Consider the following 19,371-nt stretch of genomic DNA (forward strand, 5'->3'; position numbering starts at 1 on the left):
AGCTGAAATAGAGAATACATTAGAGGGAATTAATAGCAGATTAGATGAAGCAGAGGACTAAACCAACAATTTGGAAGACAAGGTAGAGGAAAACACCCAACCAGAAAAGCAGCAAGAAAAAAGAATCCAAAAAAAATGAGAATAGTTATCCTCTGGGATAACATCCAGTGTACCAACATTTGTATCATAGGGGTACCAGAAGGAAAAGAAAGAGAGCAAAGAATTGAAAACCTGTTTGAAGAAATACTGACAGAAAACTTTTATAACCTGGCAAAGGAAATAGACATACAGGTCCAGGAAGTGCAGAGAGTCTTAAACAAGATAAACCCAAAGAAGCCCACACCAAGACACATCATAATTAAAATGCCAAAGTTTAAAGATAAAGAGAGAATCTTAAAAGCAAGAGAAAACAGTTTGTTACCTACAAAGGAACTCCCATAAGACTGTCAACTGATTTCTCACCAGAAACTTTGCAGGCCAGAAGAGATTGGCACGAAATATTCAAAATGATATTCAAAATGATAAAGCAAGATGACTCTACACAATAAGGCTACCATTTAGAATTGAATGACAAATAAAGAGCTTCCCAGACAATAAAAAGCTAAAAGAGTTCATCACCACCAAACTAGTATTATAAGGAATAGTAAAGGGATTTCTTAGAGAAGAAAAGGAAAAAATTAAAAGATGACAAATATGATTAAGAAAATTCCAATAACTACATACCTATCAATAATTACTTTGAATTAAAATGGATTAAATTCTCCAATCAAAAGACATAGAGTGGTTGAATGGATAAGAAACCAAGATCCATATATATGCTGCCTATAAGAGACCCATTTCAAATTGAAAGACACAAAGAGATTGAAAGTGAAAGGATAGAAAAAGATATTTCAAGCAAATGGAAATGAAAGAAAAAAAAAGCTGGGCTAGCAATACTTATATGAGACAAAATAGACTCTAAAACAAAGGCTATAACAAGAGACAAAAAAGGATCCAGCAATTCCACTTCTGAGTGAATGTGAAGAAACCCAAAACACTCATTCAAAAAGACATATGTATCTCTATGTTCATTGTAGCATTATTTACAATAGACAAGATACAAAAGCAACCTAAATGTCCATTGATAGACGAATAGATAAAGAAGAGGTAGTACATATATACAATGGAATATTACTCAGCCATTGAAAAGAATGAACTCTTGTCATTTGCTAAGTGAAATAAGAGAAAGACAAATACCATATGATTCCACTTACATGTGAAATCTAAAATAAATAAATAAATAAACAAACAAAAAAACTGGAAACAAACTCAGATACAGAGAATATTTTGATGGTTGACAGATGGGATGGGTGTGGAAGGGGTTGTTGAAAAAGGGAAAAGGATCAAGATTTGAAAAAAAGCCAGTTGCAAAAATAGTCATGGGTACGTAAAGTACAGCTTAGGGAATATAGTCAATAATATTTTAATATTATTAATATTACTATTATTGTGGTGTCAGATAGGTACTATCATGACTTATCATGACAAATTATGTATCATATAAATCATGATACATGACTTATCAGGGGTGATCACTTTGTAACTTATGTAAATGTCTAATCACTACATTGTACAAAGGAAATTAATATATTATATGTTAACTGTAATTGAAAAATAAATTATTTTTTAGTTGTTTAAAAAGTTAAAAAAAAAGAAGTCTTAGAAAAAGGGAAGTCTTCAAGCCCCTCCACTGCCTGCCCCACAACACACTCACACTACAGACTTAAGGACACTAGTAACTCACAACCCCTGCATTATTGCTCATCCGAAGGATCATGATTGCTCTTAGTTATTCCCAGCTCTGTCTGGGCTCTTAACCTTGGGGAATTGTTGAGATTTCTAGTTGCAATGTGAATATCCCTATGACTTTACAATCTAAACTCATATTTTAGCTGTCATCCTTCTTCCTTAAGTGTTTCGTTCCTCCCACCCTTCCTCGACTTCTGAGCCTATTGCTTAGGTACAAGCTACACCCAGCATGGATGCCTGGTTGGCTGGCGGTTCTCTTTCCACCTCACTGCAATGCAGAATGTGGTTTCTGCAAGCCCTGTCGCACCTCTCCCTCAGCTAAGATTTTAGTGGTTTAACCCCACCTCTAGCCCCAGATATAGATTCTGAGCATTTTCACTCAGAGCAACCTTTTCTTCCTTGGTTTAACTTCAGAGCTGGTGTATAATCTGATTAGGTAGGATTAAAAAGAAACGCAGGACTTTTGTTAGTGATTTGAGTAGGCAATATCTTCTTTCTTCTCCTGGATACAAATAAAGAATCATGTGGCCTCAGGATGCTTGCAATCCACTTGTCCCCATGAAGGGGTTTTGCAGTGGAACAAGCCAATGCCTAGAGGGGTACACTCACAGAACTCTGGTTGAATAGAGCCTCAAGTCCAAGTCTAGCTTCCTTTTGTATGTTTCAGTAATATGAAATCATAATTGTTTAAGCCTCTTAGAGGTGGATTTTCTGTTATTTGCAACCCCAGGAGAGGACTCTCCTAACTTGGTAGGGCTGAATGGGCATCCCTCAGAGCCCCAAATCTAAGTCTAGTTTTTTTCCTCTTTTCCTTTCTGCTGTCAGCATCCAATTTTCATTTCAAATGGCTTTTCTCCACCTGCCCCCCCCCACTTTAAAAAAAAAAAGATTAAATAAATTTTTATTTTTATTTTATTTCAGCCTTATATATTCACAAATCAGAGAGTTAAATAGTTCTTAAAAGAAAAAGAGAAATCACCACCCTATATTCTCACCCACAACTTCTCTCCAGAAGCAGTCCCTGTTAATTCTTTTCACTGTTTCTTCTGGTCTTTAGTTCCTATTGTTAAATAACATTTTTATACAACTATTCATCATTCTCTAGGTTTAGTTATTATGCATTTTGGGGGGGATGGAAGATGGGAACTTAGATATCTTACACCCTTTCTTCCCCATATACAAATCCTCTCCTTCATTTCTTGAAAAAAAAAAAGTATTTTGCAATTTATATCATTCTCTATACAAATATTGCTCACAGTTAAGCCACATAGTATACTATTTCCTTTTTTAAACAAGTTTCTGTTCCCCTTGTTTTTAATAATTGCTTTGTATTTTCACTTGCGTCTTTTTTTCACTAGTTTATCCTAAGTTCTCCAAGAAAAAAATAAATGCCTCCAATGTGTGCAAATTAGTTATTTTCTTCTTTTTCTGCTGTGTACCAATATCTTGGGAATTCTTTTCACCTTTCTCTTGTGATGGATTCCTTATTTCTTAGATGTCATGTTTTACTCTACCTTAGTTTAATCTGTTATTTTGGAGGAGCTCATCCTCCAGTAGGTTTCTGATAAACCTAATAGATAATCTTCTGATAAAAACAGCAAGGGTCATAAAAATGTTGAGACTTGTCATACTGAAAATGTCTATCCTTTCATTCATTTGTTGGTGTTTTCCATGTCTGGGCCTTTCCCTCCAATGTGTAGTAGTCATTGATTGTTCATAATTAAGAGTTTCCAACAAGGAAATGGAGACTTGTTGGAAATGGAGACTCCAACAGGTTAATCTCTGTGAGTGAAGGAGCTTAACTGCAGTGTGGGCTTCCCTGTCAAGTAGGCAGGCCCTGACTTTTGTGTTGGGGAATTCCCACCAGTCTGTGTCTGTTGGTCTTTCTTCTTGGGTGGAGAGGTTTCTCCATAGGAGCATCCTCCAGGCTCCCCTCTTAACAGAATATGAATCTGGCATCATTCTTGTTGCTAAGGGAAGGGCTCTGGGGCTCTTGCTCACCATGAGGACTTTCATTTAGTCTCTCCCCAGCTGAAGAATATCATCTCCCTCCCATGTTTCACTGTGCCTGGGGTCAACAAATCCAAAGGGAAAACTTTGGTCTTCAGTCTTCTCGTGAGAGTGAGGAGGCTTAGGAGCCTGGTTGGAGAAGGGAACACTTATTTTGACTTTCAACCAAATTTCCTGGAGGACTGTAGGGAGAACAGTCGGAGAAGCTCTTGGCACAGTCCGTCCAGCGTGAAGAAAGCATTCAGTTGCTGGTGATACAATGGTGATAATAGTTGGTAGTCTCCTGAGCCTTGTTTTGGTGAACAGAAATGATCCCCTCCCACTATCTTGTGCTTTTCCTTCTCTTGAAAGGAATGCTACCTTACTTATGTTTTTACCAAAATGTTAATAGAATTTCAGGGGTATAGCAACCTCTGCAACTTGTCTTCCACACCACTCTCTCTCTGAGGGGCCAACCAAACCCTTAGAGCCATCTCCTCTATTCTGGCTCCCATCCTAATAGATTAACATGTAGGACTGAAAAATGCAGTGACGTTAGTCTGAACCCAAATCATATCAAGTAAATGTTGGGAATCAACCTTGTTGGAAATGGTGTAAATACATGCTCATTTGGAGACTACGTGTGAATAAAGGCAGACGCAAGAACACAAGCACAGGCCTTACCTAATAACCCCTTCCATTCTTGTTTCATTTTTTAAACCACACACAACCAGGAAAGCTGTACTTTGTCTTCTGTGAATGGCCTTTTCTGAATGCAGACCTTAGTCTCTCCTTAAAATTCTCCCCAACGAAGTAATAAAGCAAAGGGTTGAAGCAGCTATTTGCTGCCGCCAAGGCCAATGTGATGATCACGGCCTTATGCAGCCTTTCTCTGCATGTGCCCGCTTCCCACACAGCCAGGTGGAAGGTTCTCAGTACGTGATAGGGCAGGAAACACAGAAGGAAGATGATCAAGGCAATGGCGATGGTGGTCAGTGCCTTCCTATGAGAAACTCGTAGCCCTGACTCTGGGACTTCCACCTTTAACAAGGCTCGAATGATCAGCAGGTAACAGATGTTGAGTGTGCAGAATGGCAGCAGGAAGCCCACCACCAAGGAGATGTAGTTCATGGTCTTCAATTTAACAATTTTATTTAAATTCAGCTCCAAGCATAATGTGACATTACCCTTCTGCTCAGAGCCACTGTTCAGAAGCACTGTTGATGAAGTCATGATAAAGATCCATATGATCCCACACAGAATCCAGGCACCTCTGATGCTGGTGACATGGAGGAACCGAAAGGGATGAACAGTTGCTAGGAAGCGCATAATACTCAGCACGGTCAGGAAATAAATGCTGCTGTACATGTTGACATATATGGAGTAAGACATAATCCTGCAGGCCAGGTCCCCAAATATCCAGTTGGAGCCTCTGAGGTAATAGTCAGCTCTGAAGGGCAGTGTAGTTATAAACAAGAGATCTGAAATGGCCAAGTTTAGCATGAAAACATTCACAGACGTGGACTTCTTATAAGGCTGCAGAAAAATATATATGGAAAAGCCATTTCCCAAGGCTCCCCAGACAAATATTATCAGATACACAATAGGATAAAAGTCCCTCTTGAAGTTTTCATTTGTGCAATTCTTATAGCTGTTGTTATTGCTGAAGGTGCCATTGGGTTCTATTTCTGACGTAGATATAGATGAAGGCAAGGACATAAGTTTTCTCTCCATGCTGGATTAAAAACAAACAAACAAACAAACAAACACAAAACGTTACTTTCTGCTCACTGTTTACATCTTTCCAGGTTTTAAGGAAATAGGGAGAAGTACTAGCTTTTCTTTCAAGCTTGAGTTAACGCATATCAGCTTAGGCTTTACTATACTTTTTGCTATATTTCATGATAAATTTCTAGAATGTAGAATAAACACTAATTTATTAATTAAATCTGAAGCCTCAAACTTGGGGGACTTTTGGCCTAGTGCCCATGCTTACCTGAGTGCCCTGTAACATGGCAGTCTAAATCTACTGGGCAGCAGTTTTCTGATCAGAATCTGCTGATGACAGAAGGAAGTGGTACAACATTTTTCAGGTGCTGAAAGAAAAGACCTATGAACCTAGAGTCCTATATCCAGCAAATATATCCTTCAAATATAAAGAAGAAATCAAGACAATCTCAGATGACAGAGAACTAAGAGAATTTGTTGCCAGCAGATCTACTTTAAAGAATACTAAAACAAAGTTCTTTAAACAAAAAGGAATCAATAAAAGTAGGCTTGAAATATCAGAAAAGAAGAACACGATAAGCAAAAATACGGATAAATGCAATAGGCTTTTCTATTTTAGTCCTAGTTACATTTGATGATTGAAACAAAAACTATAACACTGTTTGATGTGGTTTCAAAAGGGTGTAGAGGAATTTTTAAATATAATTATATAAATTGGAGAGGATAAAGGAACATCAAAGAGGTAAGGTTTCCACACTTTACTTGAACTGGTAAAATGATAATGCCAATAGACTGTAGTAATGTAGGTATAATGCATTACCTAAAGCAGTCACTAAAAAGCTATACAAAGAGATATACTCAAAAACCTTAGAGATAAATCAAATTAGAATTCTAAAAATTATTCAGATAAACAACAGAAAGGCAGGAAAAAGTTGACAATACAAATGGAAAAGAAAAAAAGTCCGAGTTGTTCCTAACAAATCAATAATTACATTAAATATAAAAAGTCTAATTATACTAATTAAAAGACAGATTGGCAGACTGGAGTATAAAAAAATACACATATGACCTAATTATATGCTGTCTCCAAGAAACTCTCTTTAAATAACAGTATTGGCAGTTTGAAAGTAAAAGGATGAAAAAATATGTCTTGGAAACATAATCAAAGGAAATCAGAAGTTGCTGTTAATATCAAATAAAATTTAGACAAAGAAAATAACAGAGACATAGAGGATATTATATAATGATAAAAAAAAGTTTATTAACCAAGAATACATACCAATTCTAAATGTATATGCACCAAGCAACAGAGTTGCAAATTATGTGAAATAAAAACTGATAGAATTGAAAGGAGACATAAATAGAAAAACCCATAATTATAGTTGGTAACTTCAGGACTCTTACTCAACAATTGATAAAGCAACTAGACAAAAACTCAGCTGGGATAAAGAAAAACTCACACACATCATCAACTAACAGGACCCAACTGACATTTATAGACATGCCATTCAACAACAGCAGAATACACATTCTTTTCAAATGCCCACAGAATATATACCCAAATAAATCACATCCTGGGCCATGCAGCAAACCTCAACAGATTTAAAAGAATTGAAACCATACAGAGTGAGCTCTATAAATATAATGTAATCAAATTAGAAATCAATATCAGAAAGATGACAGAAAACTCTACAAACACTTGAAAACAAAAACATACTTCTAAATAATCCATGGCCCAAAAAGAAAGTCTCTAACAAAATCAATGAATGAAATGAAAGTACAACATATCAAAATTTGTGGGCTATAACAAAAGCAGTGCTGACACGGAATGATATAACACTACGTGTATACATGGCAAAAGGAAAAGTCTTAAATCAATCATCTAAGCTCTCATATCAAGAAGCTATAAAAAAAGTGAAATAAATTGAAATCAAGTTAAAAGAAGGAAATAATAAAAATAAGAGCAGAAATCAAAGAAATTAAAAACAAAAAAATAGAGAAAAATCAATAAAACAAAGATCTAGTTCTTTAAAAAAATCAATACAATTGAAAATTTATAGCAAGATGGACAAAAGAAAAAATAGAGCAGACATTAATTACTGTTATTAGGAATAAAATAGGAAACCATTATAGGCACTGTATATATCACAAACATAAAACTGTCAACTTTAGGGAAGTGGACCAATTCTTCAAGAAATACAAACTATCCTGACTCATCCAATATGAAATATATAATCTGAACTAATAAGGAAATTAAATTCTTAATTTAAAACTTTCAATAAAGAGATCTCCAAGTCCAAATAGTTTCACTGGAGACATATACCAAATATTTAAATAAAAATTAACATCAATTCCATACAACAGGGGTCCCCAACCTCCAGGCCATGAACTGGCACTGGTCTGTGGCCTTTTAGGAATGGGACCACACAGCAGGAGGTTAATAGAATAGCAGGCAAGCAAGCAAAGTTTCATCTATATTTGCACCTGCTCCCCAGTGCTAGCATCACTGCCTCAGCTCCACCTCAGATCATCAGGCGTTAGATTCTCATAGGAGCACTGGTCCCTGATGCCAAAAATGTTGGAGACCACTGCCATATAACATCATCTGGAAAACAGAACAGGACAGTGCACATTTCAATTTATTTTGCAAAGCTAATGTTACCCTGATATCAGAACCAGACAAAGGCAGCATAAAACAAAGAAATAAAAAACCCACAAAAGACTACAGACCAATATTCTTTATGAAAATGGATGTAAATTCTCTTAGGAAATAGAATTCAGCAATATACAAAAGAATTTTACACCATGACCAAGTAGGGTTTATTCCATGGATTCAACACTGGTACACTGACTATTTTTAAATAATGAACTAGCCTTGAACCCATGGAAGAAAAATCACATGATCACATCAATCAATGCAGACAAAGCATTTGACAAAATCCAATAGCTAATTATGATCAAAACTCTCAGAAACAGAAGAATAGAGGGGAGTTCCTCAACTTAATAAAGATCATTTCAAAAAAACCCTGCAGCTAACATATTAAATGGTGAAAATGTGAATGCCTTATTCCTAAAATTGGGAACAATGCAAGAATGTCTATCTTCACTGATCTTATTCAATATAGTTCTATAAGTTCTAGCCAGTGAAATAAAGCAAGAAAGGAAATAAACATCATACGAATCAGAAAGGGGGAAATAAAATACTCTCCATTTGCAGATGACATGATTGTTTACATAGAAAATCACAAAATCTACACAAAAGAAGCCCTAGAAGTACAAGTGGATTTAACAATGTTGCATAAACATACAAAAATCAATCATGTTTCTATATATACTTGCAGTGAACAAATGGATGCACTGAAATTAAAAATACAGTTCCATTTTCAATTATCCAAAAATAAAATGATATACTTGTATAAATCTAATAAGACATTGCAAGAGTTTTATGCTAAAAACTACAAAATGTTCATGAAAGAAATTTAACTTATATTCAATGGAATACATACCATGTTCATGGATTGAAAGGTCAACAGAATAAAGATATAAGTCTTCCTCAAATTGATATACAGGATTAATGCAATTCTTAATAAAATCTGTTTAAGGCTTTTTTTGTGTGGACATAGACGAAATAATTCTAAAATTAATGTGGAAATGCAAAGGAACTAGAACATTTTGAAAAACAAAATTGAAGTGATAAGAATCAGTCTACCCAATTTCAAGGCTTACTTTATGGCTAAAGTTATTAAGACTGTGTGCTACTGAAAGGATAGACACATCAGTCAGTGAAACAAAATAGAGAACCCAGAAACAGATTCACACAAATTTGCCCAACTAATTTGACACAGGTGCAAAAGTGATCTGACAAAGCAAAGATAGTCTTCTTGGAGGTGCTGGAACAGTTGGTTATCCGTAGGCAAAAGAATGAAACTGGACCTAAATCTCACATTTTATACAAAAATAAACTAAAATGGATCATGAACTAAATGTAAAATGTAAAACTATAAAATTTTAGAAAAATAGACATAGGAGAAAATCTTTGAAATCTAAGGCTAGGGAGAGAATTTTAGACTTAACAACAAAAATGTGATTTGTAAAGGAAAATAGATAAATTGACTTTGTCAAGATGAAAGACTTTTGTTCTGCAAAAGGCCCTGTTAAAATTGAAAAGACAAGCTATAGATTGGTAGAGAATATCCACAAACCAAATATCTGACAAAGTACTGGTATCTAGACTATATAAATAACTCACAAAACTCAATAGTTAAAAAACAACAACAAAAAACAGTACAATTAGAAAACGGGCAAAGGACGTAAAGAAATATTTTAGATGGTTTATAGATAACAAATAAGCACATAAAAGTTGTTCAACAGCATTAGCCATTAGGGAAATGCAAATTATAACTTCAATGAGATATAACTACATACTTATCAGAATGGCTAAAATAAAAAATAGGGGCAACACCAAGTACAGAGAAACTGGATCTCTCATACATTGCTGGTGAGAAATCAAACTGGTACGGTCTCCCTGGAAAACAATTTGGCAGTTTCTTAAAAAACTAAACATGAAAATACCATATAATTCAATAATTTCACTCCTGAGAATTTATCCCAAGAAAGTGACAATGTGTGTCCACACAAAAACTTGTTTATAGAAGATTTATTTGTAATAATCAAAAACTGGAAATGAACCAGATGATTAAATAATTAAACTTAAATAAAATTTTAAAAATTCAATGCTTAAATAAACTGAGGTGCGCAAATACCGTGGAATACAACTAAGTTATGAAAAGGAGTGAACTGTTGTTACATGCAATAACTTGGATAAATTTCTAGGGAATTATGCTATGTCTGAAAAAAAAAAGCCACTCTCAAAAGACTATATCAAGTACTATTCCATTTATATAACATCTTTGAAATGACAAAATTATAGAATTGGAGAACATAGATTAGCAGTCACTAGGAATTAAGAAGGTGTTGGGAAGGGAGGAAGGTGAATATGGCTATAAAAGACCAGCTTGAGGAATCTATGTGATAGGAATGTTCTGTATTGTAACTCTTAATATCAATATCCTGGTTGTGATATAACCCTATAGTTTTGTAAAGTGTTACCATTGGGGAAAAGGGTACAAGCAAGTGATTTCTGTCTTATTTCTTACAACTGCATGAGAAACTATAATTATCTCAAAATGAAAAGTTGAATTTTTTAAAAAAGCAAGTGGTTTAAGCTGGATACCCTAGGGATGGTGGGAAAATTCCATCTGGAAAGAATTGCTTAGTTCTTATGTTTCGGGCCTCTTTTGTTGTTGTGAAAGGTCCCTTTTGCTACACACAACATTCCTCTCCAACTTGTGCACACTGTATACCCGAAGAGATCACCCCTAGGAAGATGGATGGGAGAAGGTGTAACAGAAGCTATTGCAATTAGTAACAGGTGTGTTTCTGGTGGCTTTTGGCTGGAGGACACTGATGACTTGGAGTTTCATGGGGATTCCTGGGAAGTCCTTCCTGCTGTGAACAAGTACCTCATCTCAGTGATAGTGTGCACATCTGTGGCCCCTGCTCATGGCTGGAGATAAGTTCGCACTGTGCTGAGCTCTTATATTTTATTGAGAACATTCAGCAGATTGTATTTTTTTTTCCAGAGTTAAATCCTCTGACACATTTTAGTTACTGATGAGATTTGTAAATCTGGCAAATTGCAACAATTGTTTTCTAGCCTTCTCACACCCATTCTAGTTTGTCTATTGTCTTAAGTGCTGTTTGTCTATCAGAGGAAAAGTCTACAAGGAAAGAACAAGCAAAGGCCCCCCGCAGTCCATCCTCCAGTTGCCCCAGGGGCTGAGGTCGAGAGTAGCATTCCTTGGACAATCTTTGTCCTTCAGATAAACTTTGTGTCGGGTCATCATTTCAAAGCTTAGAAAGACTTCCACTGTCTTGTTTTTGTGACCCTGAGAACTGTTTTCTTTAGTTTGCTCAGCCCTAATTGGAAACAACTGACCTTTGTCCAAATTCCAGAGACAGAAATTCATACAAGCATCATCCTTTTACCACTGTGGCTCTCGTGGGGCCCACGTTGCCTAAAACTGCACCTCTTCCAGGCCCAGACCTGTTTCACACTGCTTTTCTCAGCTTTCACAGCTTTTCTTACTGCTATACAGACATGTGCGCTTATCCCTACAACTGGCACAATTTTACCAGAGACAATTTGGAATTGCAATGGCCACGTTGGGGAACTTTTGACATGATTTACTTGAGAGGCATTTAAAAACAATAAGAGAAGAAGCTTACAAAGGAGTTTGTCTAAAAAAGAGATTATTTTGTTTAGTTGGTGATAGCCCCCTCCTTCACTTCCATACTTTAGGGATTAATAAATGCTGGCTTTTTAATCAGAGTAATTGGTAAAATTCTAAAGGACTTAAATCAATTTTAATGTCACTTTGTTTTGTGTGTATATTTCAAAATCTGTTTTTCCAGATATACACTTTATTTATGTTTCCAGAGGAAACATAATTACCCTTTTTCAGTGTTGATGTCATATTCACATGAACCAGGCTGCCTTTTCACTTTTTTTCAATTCTTCTTCTCTTTTTCTTTCTTTTAAGAAACTAACAATTACTTGATCAAAAGAGTCACTCACTTTTTATGTGCACGTCTAGGAATATCTAGTCCAGATAAACAGTCCAAACATCTGAAATAAAGAAAGAAAAAGTTATTAAGATATATTTCATTTTGTGAACACTAAATATTTTTTCCATTATGGGTTTTATTATTATAGTTGTGAGAATAGAAAAAAGGGCATTAACTTCAAGTTAAAAGAGGATAATGTTTGTGGCTCGATTCAGCATCTTTAAAAATTTAGTTTAACATATAAAACTATTGTCAGCACAATATTTTGGTTTGTATGGACCAGATTTAAATTTTTTTGATTAACCTGAACTTTCTACTTATTAGTTTTATGAGTTAAGTAAGATTCCACTATTTCTATGACTTGTTTAAATTTAAAATTATACACATAAGAGTATATCGACTAAAACGAATGCTAATGATAAATGCCATTGTAGTCAACTACAATGGGTGATAATAATGAATGTCTTTTTAAAGGTTTAATTTTATGAAATTCTTACATCGTTATAAATCATAAGGATTTAATGTGTTAACCAAAATTATAATTTTCTGATCCTTAACTAACTTTGAAACCTTAGACAAATGGTTAGTTAATAAACCTTTGGATGTGTAAACAATTTCTGAATAGGAAACATACAAAACACTGGTCACTAAATATAATTATCTTATCTGTTAGAAAGTCAATAGATGAACAAAATATGGAAATGCTTTTGAATTACATCATATGTTTATATATCAAAATTATTTAAACGGAATGAAATAAATGCTGGTAGACTGGAAAAATATCTAAGTCATCTAAATAATTCTTCATTTTATCTGCTCTAACATTTCTGTGCTTGAAGAAAAGGAAGGTTGATTACTTTGGTAAAGGATGATCATATGAATGGTTAATACAGAGAAATACAAATCTATATTTGACAATGAATGTGATTTTCTATTTGTTTATTAGAAAAGCTAAAACAGTTTATTCAAAAAGTGAATTTAATTTGATGCACACATTTTATTTAATAGATTTAATTTTAAACACTTTAAATTTATTTGCATATTTATATATTTTAGGATGCCTAAAAGGATATGTATAAGTGTATATTAATAAATCCTTTACTGCAGACTGTTACATGAATGTACAAAAAAAATAAAGTTAGAATTTGAGTCTTCTTAATATAAAATAATTAGGCTATTTTATGCTCATATATATTAGTAAGATTTCTTTTTGTCAATAAAATATTCAGTTAACTCACAGTGCTTCTGACATGGTTTAAATTAATTTTTTAAAAGATTTCTTGCTTTTTTTTAAAGTTAAATTCCTAATAATTATTGTTAATCACTATTTTTACAATGTTGTCTATATTATTTCTTGAGTCTAGATACTTACAATTCATATCTTGTCTCTTCATACAATTAGTTTTTATTCTACTTTTTCAAATTCAGACCCCAAATTCAAAACGAAGCTATTAATATGTCTTTTGTACCTAAATTAACTTCAGGTTTGCTACAGTGGCCAATAGGTAGCATGAGATTTGTTCCTTCATCCTATAAAAGGAAAGACAATGAGAATAATTAGATTTCTAAAAATCATTTGAATTTTAATTAATTTAAAATTATTATGAAAGCACTTTGGTTTACCAAACTTAGTAATAAAAAAATTGATAAAGTACAAAGAAAGTCAATTTTGCTAAGTTAATTACACCTAAGTAAAATATACTAACATAAAAATTTTTCAATAATTATGTACTCCTTAAGTTAAAAGAAGCATGCTCAAGTTTAAATACAAAGATTACTATAAATAAATGAATCTCAAAATACTTCTTCCAGGATTCTAGTTTCACAAACCCTTTTTCCTTTTCTGTCATAACAAGCGGTGAACAGGAAGGGGGGCAGGGTTCTAACCCATTACATGGGAGCCATCAGAGACCATTGTTTATTTTAGCCTTTTGTTAGATCCAGTTGCCTCTGCGTAACCACCTTGTTTAAGAGCTATGGAAACTACAGCAAGGCTTGTGGAAGCCTCAGGTCAACTTAATTAACTTAGTTCTAGGGCTTCCACTAAATTAATAGTTTCTCTGCTGTACATATACTCTTTATTGTTAGAAATAACTTAGGACGTTTTTAGCTAATCACCTAACATCCTATGCAATGTTGTTCGTTTCCCTTCTAATGTCACCATTCGTTGTTGTAACTCGCTAAGCCCATTCTATCTTCCTCTGTAGAAAAAGATGCCCATGATTGGTTGGGAGGCATTCATACCTTGTATGGACCTTCTAGATTCTCCCTTGGTTACCCCTGATTTAATTTTGTTTGTTAATTGTTCATACTTAAAAAGAAAAAAAAAAATTGTCAAGCAATTAGGCTATGCTAATCACTGACCTGAATTTACTCTGAAATAAAATAAGTTCAGTTGGCTAAATTAATTGTCTTTACACAGACTTGCAAACTGTCAAAAAAAGATAAAAGAACAAATATTTATACTGACACATGGTATATCATTTTTGGATTCATTCATGAATTTAAAATGCTTTAGAAATAGAGTTTTCCTGACACTACAAGAAACCCTATAAAATAGATGATGAATTAAAGACATTTGAGATGTCACTTAAGAAAAGAGAAATAATTTGGTGTTTTCTCAGACCATAGCCACTGTTCTGAATTTAACTGAGTGCTGACAAAATTTAATAATAAACACTTCGAAATGTAAATTTTTTTTCTGCATATCCCTTCTGATAGTTGTTTCCCTTGTATAATTAATCCCAAACTTTAGCCTTTAAATATTGTATGGTGAACCTAGAAATACCAGGTGCTATGGGCGTTAAAAAAAAATTGTATGGTGATCCCACATCAACAAAATCCTTCTGCTGAGGTCCTCACCACCCTATCAGCAAAACCTAACTCTTAGGAGTGGGGACAAAGATCAGGCCCGTCTTGGATAAAAATAATTACTTTATTTTCTTCAGAGAAATTCTAGCCTGCTTTGCAGGACATGTTTGACTCCACCGAAGGAATCTATCCACCTCAAGTGACTTCCCCAATCCCTATAAAGGCTCAAATAAAGGAAAAGTCTCATTCTTGTTGTAATAAATGATCCGTAAATTCCCAATTCCAACACAGACCTTGCCTCACTAAGATATTTCTTATGTGGACACCAGGCTTATTCCCACATGCCATACACTAATTAGACTGTGTGTTCAGGATAATTGTTAGAGAATTTTAGAGGTTTGAACTATCACTCCTCCAGCGACTCCTATTTCCCTAAAAAGAATACACAGAAACCTCTGAAAAAAGCAAGCACAAACTAATTGGGAGAGCTCACAGAAAGGATAACTGACTTCCAGGATGCAGACTGTGCAAGCAACTATGACCAGAGTTGATACAATGTGACTGAAAAGGATCACTCAAAACTTATCTTCGACCTTGGCAAAAATTATCAATTATACAACTTTTTATCTGGAAGCAGACAAAAGTTCTCTCCTGATCAAACTCTAGTCAGGCTCCTCTGAGCCTTCCTCTTGGCTACTATTCCATCTTGTTTTATAAAGACGTGAATAAAACATTAAGATAGTTTTTAACAGCTCAAGGCCACATCTAGGATGACTCTAAATCCCCTCCCCCTTTATATATAGCTTGAGAAAACTCAAGGCTGTCAAAAGAATTTACTGTTTGTTCCAGCCAACATATAAAGATAGGGCCCCTGTCTCCAAGACTCTGTGAGAAGGTGGGAGGTTAACTTCTATAAGGATAATTTAGCAAATCCAGATGTACTTCACACAGACCAACCATCCCTTCAAATTTTTTTTTTGTAATCTTTTGCTTCTCTGACTCAACCGAGCATCTGTTCAAACCCCTCCCTGTTCCCTCGTTCTCCATTGAAAATATAGTTACCTCTATAAAAATCGAAGTTGAGTTCAATTCATGTTGGATTCTTTTCTCTATTGCACTAGTATATTACTGAATAAAAGCTGTGATTCTCACTTTAATGAGTGTCCAGCTTTATCTATGAAAAATCCTAGGTTTAAATGTAAATTTATGGAAGGAACTCTGGGAAACATGGTGGAGTGAGAGACGTCCTCAGATCTCTCCCTTTGAAATGACAATAAGCTGAACATCTAAAACTCAACAAAAAAACACCAAAACTGCATACCAGCACATCAGAGCATGGGATCTGTACATAAGAGTTACTACAAGTCAGAACCCCAGGTGTTGGGCGGTGAACTGGGAGAAATAAAGAAGCTACCTCTTGCAGTTGGTACTTCCTATAAGAGGAGAGCAAGGAGAGAAGGAGCAGCAAGTTCCTTGAACAGCCCAGCCTGGGAAAACTGTGAGTTCCCCGGGGCTGGCGGCAGGGCCCAGTCATCAGGACAGAAGGCAGGGAGGTGGGACGGCAGAAAAACAACAGTTGATGTTTGCTGGCCGTGGTTGCAGACCTAGGCTGAGCCGCAGCCTCCAACTCCCAACCCAGAGGGCCCCTCCCACAATACCCTCCAAGACCAAACATCGAGGAGACCCAGGGGAATCTGAGCAAATTCTGCATAGACTGAAGCTGCCTCTTGAAGTCTCTGGAGCTCCCTGGAGGAGGCAGGGGAGCAGAGAATGTGCAGTGACTTCCCTGAACAGCCCTGCCTGGAAGTGCTGTGAGTTCCACACAGCCGGTGGCAGAGCCCAGTCATCAGGGCAGAAAGCAGAGAAGCAGGACAGGACAGCAGAGAAAAAACAGTTGATTTTTACTGACCTGGCTGCAAATTCAAGGCTGAGCTGGAGCACCCAACTTCCAATTTAGAGGGCCCCTAGCCCCATACCCTCTGAGACTGAACACCACAGAGCCCCAGGGAAATCTGAGAAAACACTGCCGATACAGACAGGGACTGAAAATGAGGGTAGCGAGCGTGATCAAAGATCTACAAGAAAATAAAAAGGCATTATTTAGGCTTTATATAAAGCAATCCAAGAGGCTTAGATGCCACCTACTGGAAAACAAAAGAAAAGCACCTTCTTTATAATAGGCCAAAGAGAGACCTTTATGTAATAAACCTTCTTTCTGGAAAAACAGCAGAATACACTTCCATTAATGCCCAGGTGGAGAAATAGTCCATTAAACACCATAAAAAACCAAAGTGACAAGGCATCCCAGAAAGAAAGAAAAAATCTCCAGAAAATAAGGTTACAGACGTAGAAATATGAAACTTAAGTGACAGAGAATTCAAGATGGTACTTCTGAAAAAACTCAGTCAGTTCCGAAACAATTCATGTCAACAATTTCAAGAATTAAAAAACACCTAGATGAGCAGAACAAGGAGATTGAAACCCTCAAAAAGAACAGAATAGATATCCTGGAGATAAAATAAACAAACAAACAAAAACGGTAAGAGCCGAAAAATGAAATAGCAAGCTTGGAAAATGGAGTTGACCAGGAGGAAAGAATCAGTGATATCAAAGACAGAAATCTAGAAATAAATTAGAAGATGACAAATAATTAAAGAGAAATAGAAGAACTAGCTGATATCATAAGGAAAGGAAACATAAGAATAATGGGAGTTACCAAAGCCGAGGAAAGCAACAAGGACTAGAAAACATTTTCAGACAAATAGTGGATGAGAATTTCCCAAATCAAAGGAATGAGCTAGAGTTTGGAATTCAAGAAGTCAACAGAACACCCAATTATCTCAACACAAAAAGGCCTTCACCAAGACACATTGTATTAAAGTTATCAAAAATCAACGACAAAGATAGAATTCTCAAGGCAGCCAGGGAGAAGAAAATGGTAACATATAAAGGAAAATCCATTAGTTATCATCGGATTTCTCAACACAGACCTTAAACCAGAAAGGAATGGAACCAAATATTTAAACAATTAAGTGAAAGGAACTACCAGCCTAGAATAATGTATCCAGCTAAACTCTCCTTTAGATATGAAGGAGAAATTAAGACCTTTCCAGAAATACAAAATTGAGGGAATTCTCCACTACGAGGCCTGCATACAGGAAATACTGAAAGGGGTCAGCTCTCCTAAAACAAAATGACTATACACACACACACACACACACACACACACACATATATGTATACATACATACATACATAATTAGGAGTAAAATGACTATAAGGCAAACAGTAGCAAAGGAGTACAAACTTTACTAAGAACAGGGCATAATAAGATTAAATAATAAGAGAATTGTTATAACAAGATAGTAATAAACATTCAGCAATACATAGGAACAAATTGAGATAACAATGACTGTAAAGGAGAGGATTCAAAGATCCAAATTCACAAAGGGGAATGGAGATAAATTATGTGCAGAAGAAAATGGATGACTGTGTATATATATATATATATATACACACACATATATATATAGATGACTATATATATATAAATGGATGACTATATATATATATATATATATATATATATATAAAACTATCCTTTACATATTCATAATGGTAATCACACACCAAAGATCCAGAACTGAAGTATATAAGATGAAACAAGAAGGACCAGAGGGAAAACCCACAAAAGCCAACCAAAATAAAGAAACAGAAACACAAGGACAAGAAAGAAATGAAATATCGAGCTACTAGAAAGCAAAAGATAAAATGGTTATAAGAAACCTCATATTTCAATAGTCACCTTAAATGGAAATGAACTAAACTCACCAAAAGAAAGGCCCAGAGCTGCAGAATGGATCAAAAAACAAAACCCAATTATACGCTGCCTCCAGGAGACTCATTTCAGCTCCAAAGACAAATATATACTCAAAGCGAAAGGGTGGAAAATGCTATTTCAAGCAAATGGTATTCAGAGAAAAGTGGGAGTAGCAGTACTAATATCAGATGAAATAGACTTCACAATAAAAAAGGTAAAGATAGATACAAGGGACACTTTAGAACAATAAAGGGAATCATGCACCAAGAAGACATAACACATTAATATCTATGCTCCCAAACAGGGAGCCTCAAAATATATAAAGCTATTACTAACAGAACTAAAGGGAGAAACAGGCCAAAATGTTATCGCAGTAGGGCACCTAAATACCCCGCTGTCAGATATGGACAAATCATCCAAACAGAAAATCTATCGAGAAATAAAATCCTTAAATGATGCATTAGACCAATTGGATATAATTGACATTTACAGAGCCTTTCATCCCAAAAAAGATGCATTCTTCTCTAGTGCACATGGAACATTCTCAAGGATTGACCACATACTGGGACACAGAGATAGCCTCAACAAATGTAAGAGGATTGAAATTT

At 35.2% G+C, this 19,371-nt stretch overlaps 1 protein-coding gene across 15 annotated transcripts in view; it reads right to left on the bottom strand.

Annotated features, from left to right (window-relative positions):
• Nucleotides 1–1,270: 1,270 nt before the first annotated feature.
• Nucleotides 1,271–19,371, bottom strand: part of CYSLTR2 (cysteinyl leukotriene receptor 2) — a 33,976-nt gene continuing 15,875 nt past the window's right edge. For 4 of the 15 annotated variants that reach the window (XM_036228581.1, XM_036228577.1, XM_036228579.1 and 1 more), the window contains 4 exons: nucleotides 13,505–13,662; nucleotides 12,143–12,193; nucleotides 7,990–8,110; nucleotides 1,271–5,512 (listed from right to left, as the gene is read on the bottom strand). In XM_036228581.1, the coding sequence (XP_036084474.1) occupies nucleotides 4,486–5,512; nucleotides 7,990–8,009 (1,047 nt within the window). In that variant the 5' untranslated portion in view covers nucleotides 8,010–8,110; nucleotides 12,143–12,193; nucleotides 13,505–13,662 and the 3' untranslated portion in view covers nucleotides 1,271–4,485. Of the gene's footprint in view, nucleotides 5,513–5,773; nucleotides 6,448–7,989; nucleotides 8,111–12,142; nucleotides 12,194–13,504; nucleotides 13,663–16,852; nucleotides 17,019–19,371 lie in introns of those variants that run through there. The other 11 variants (XM_036228584.1, XM_036228583.1, XM_036228580.1 and 8 more) reach the window with 9 other exon arrangements.

This window comes from Rousettus aegyptiacus, unplaced genomic scaffold (assembly GCF_014176215.1).
Source record: "Rousettus aegyptiacus isolate mRouAeg1 unplaced genomic scaffold, mRouAeg1.p scaffold_m13_p_11, whole genome shotgun sequence".
Lineage (NCBI taxonomy): Eukaryota > Metazoa > Chordata > Mammalia > Chiroptera > Pteropodidae > Rousettus > Rousettus aegyptiacus.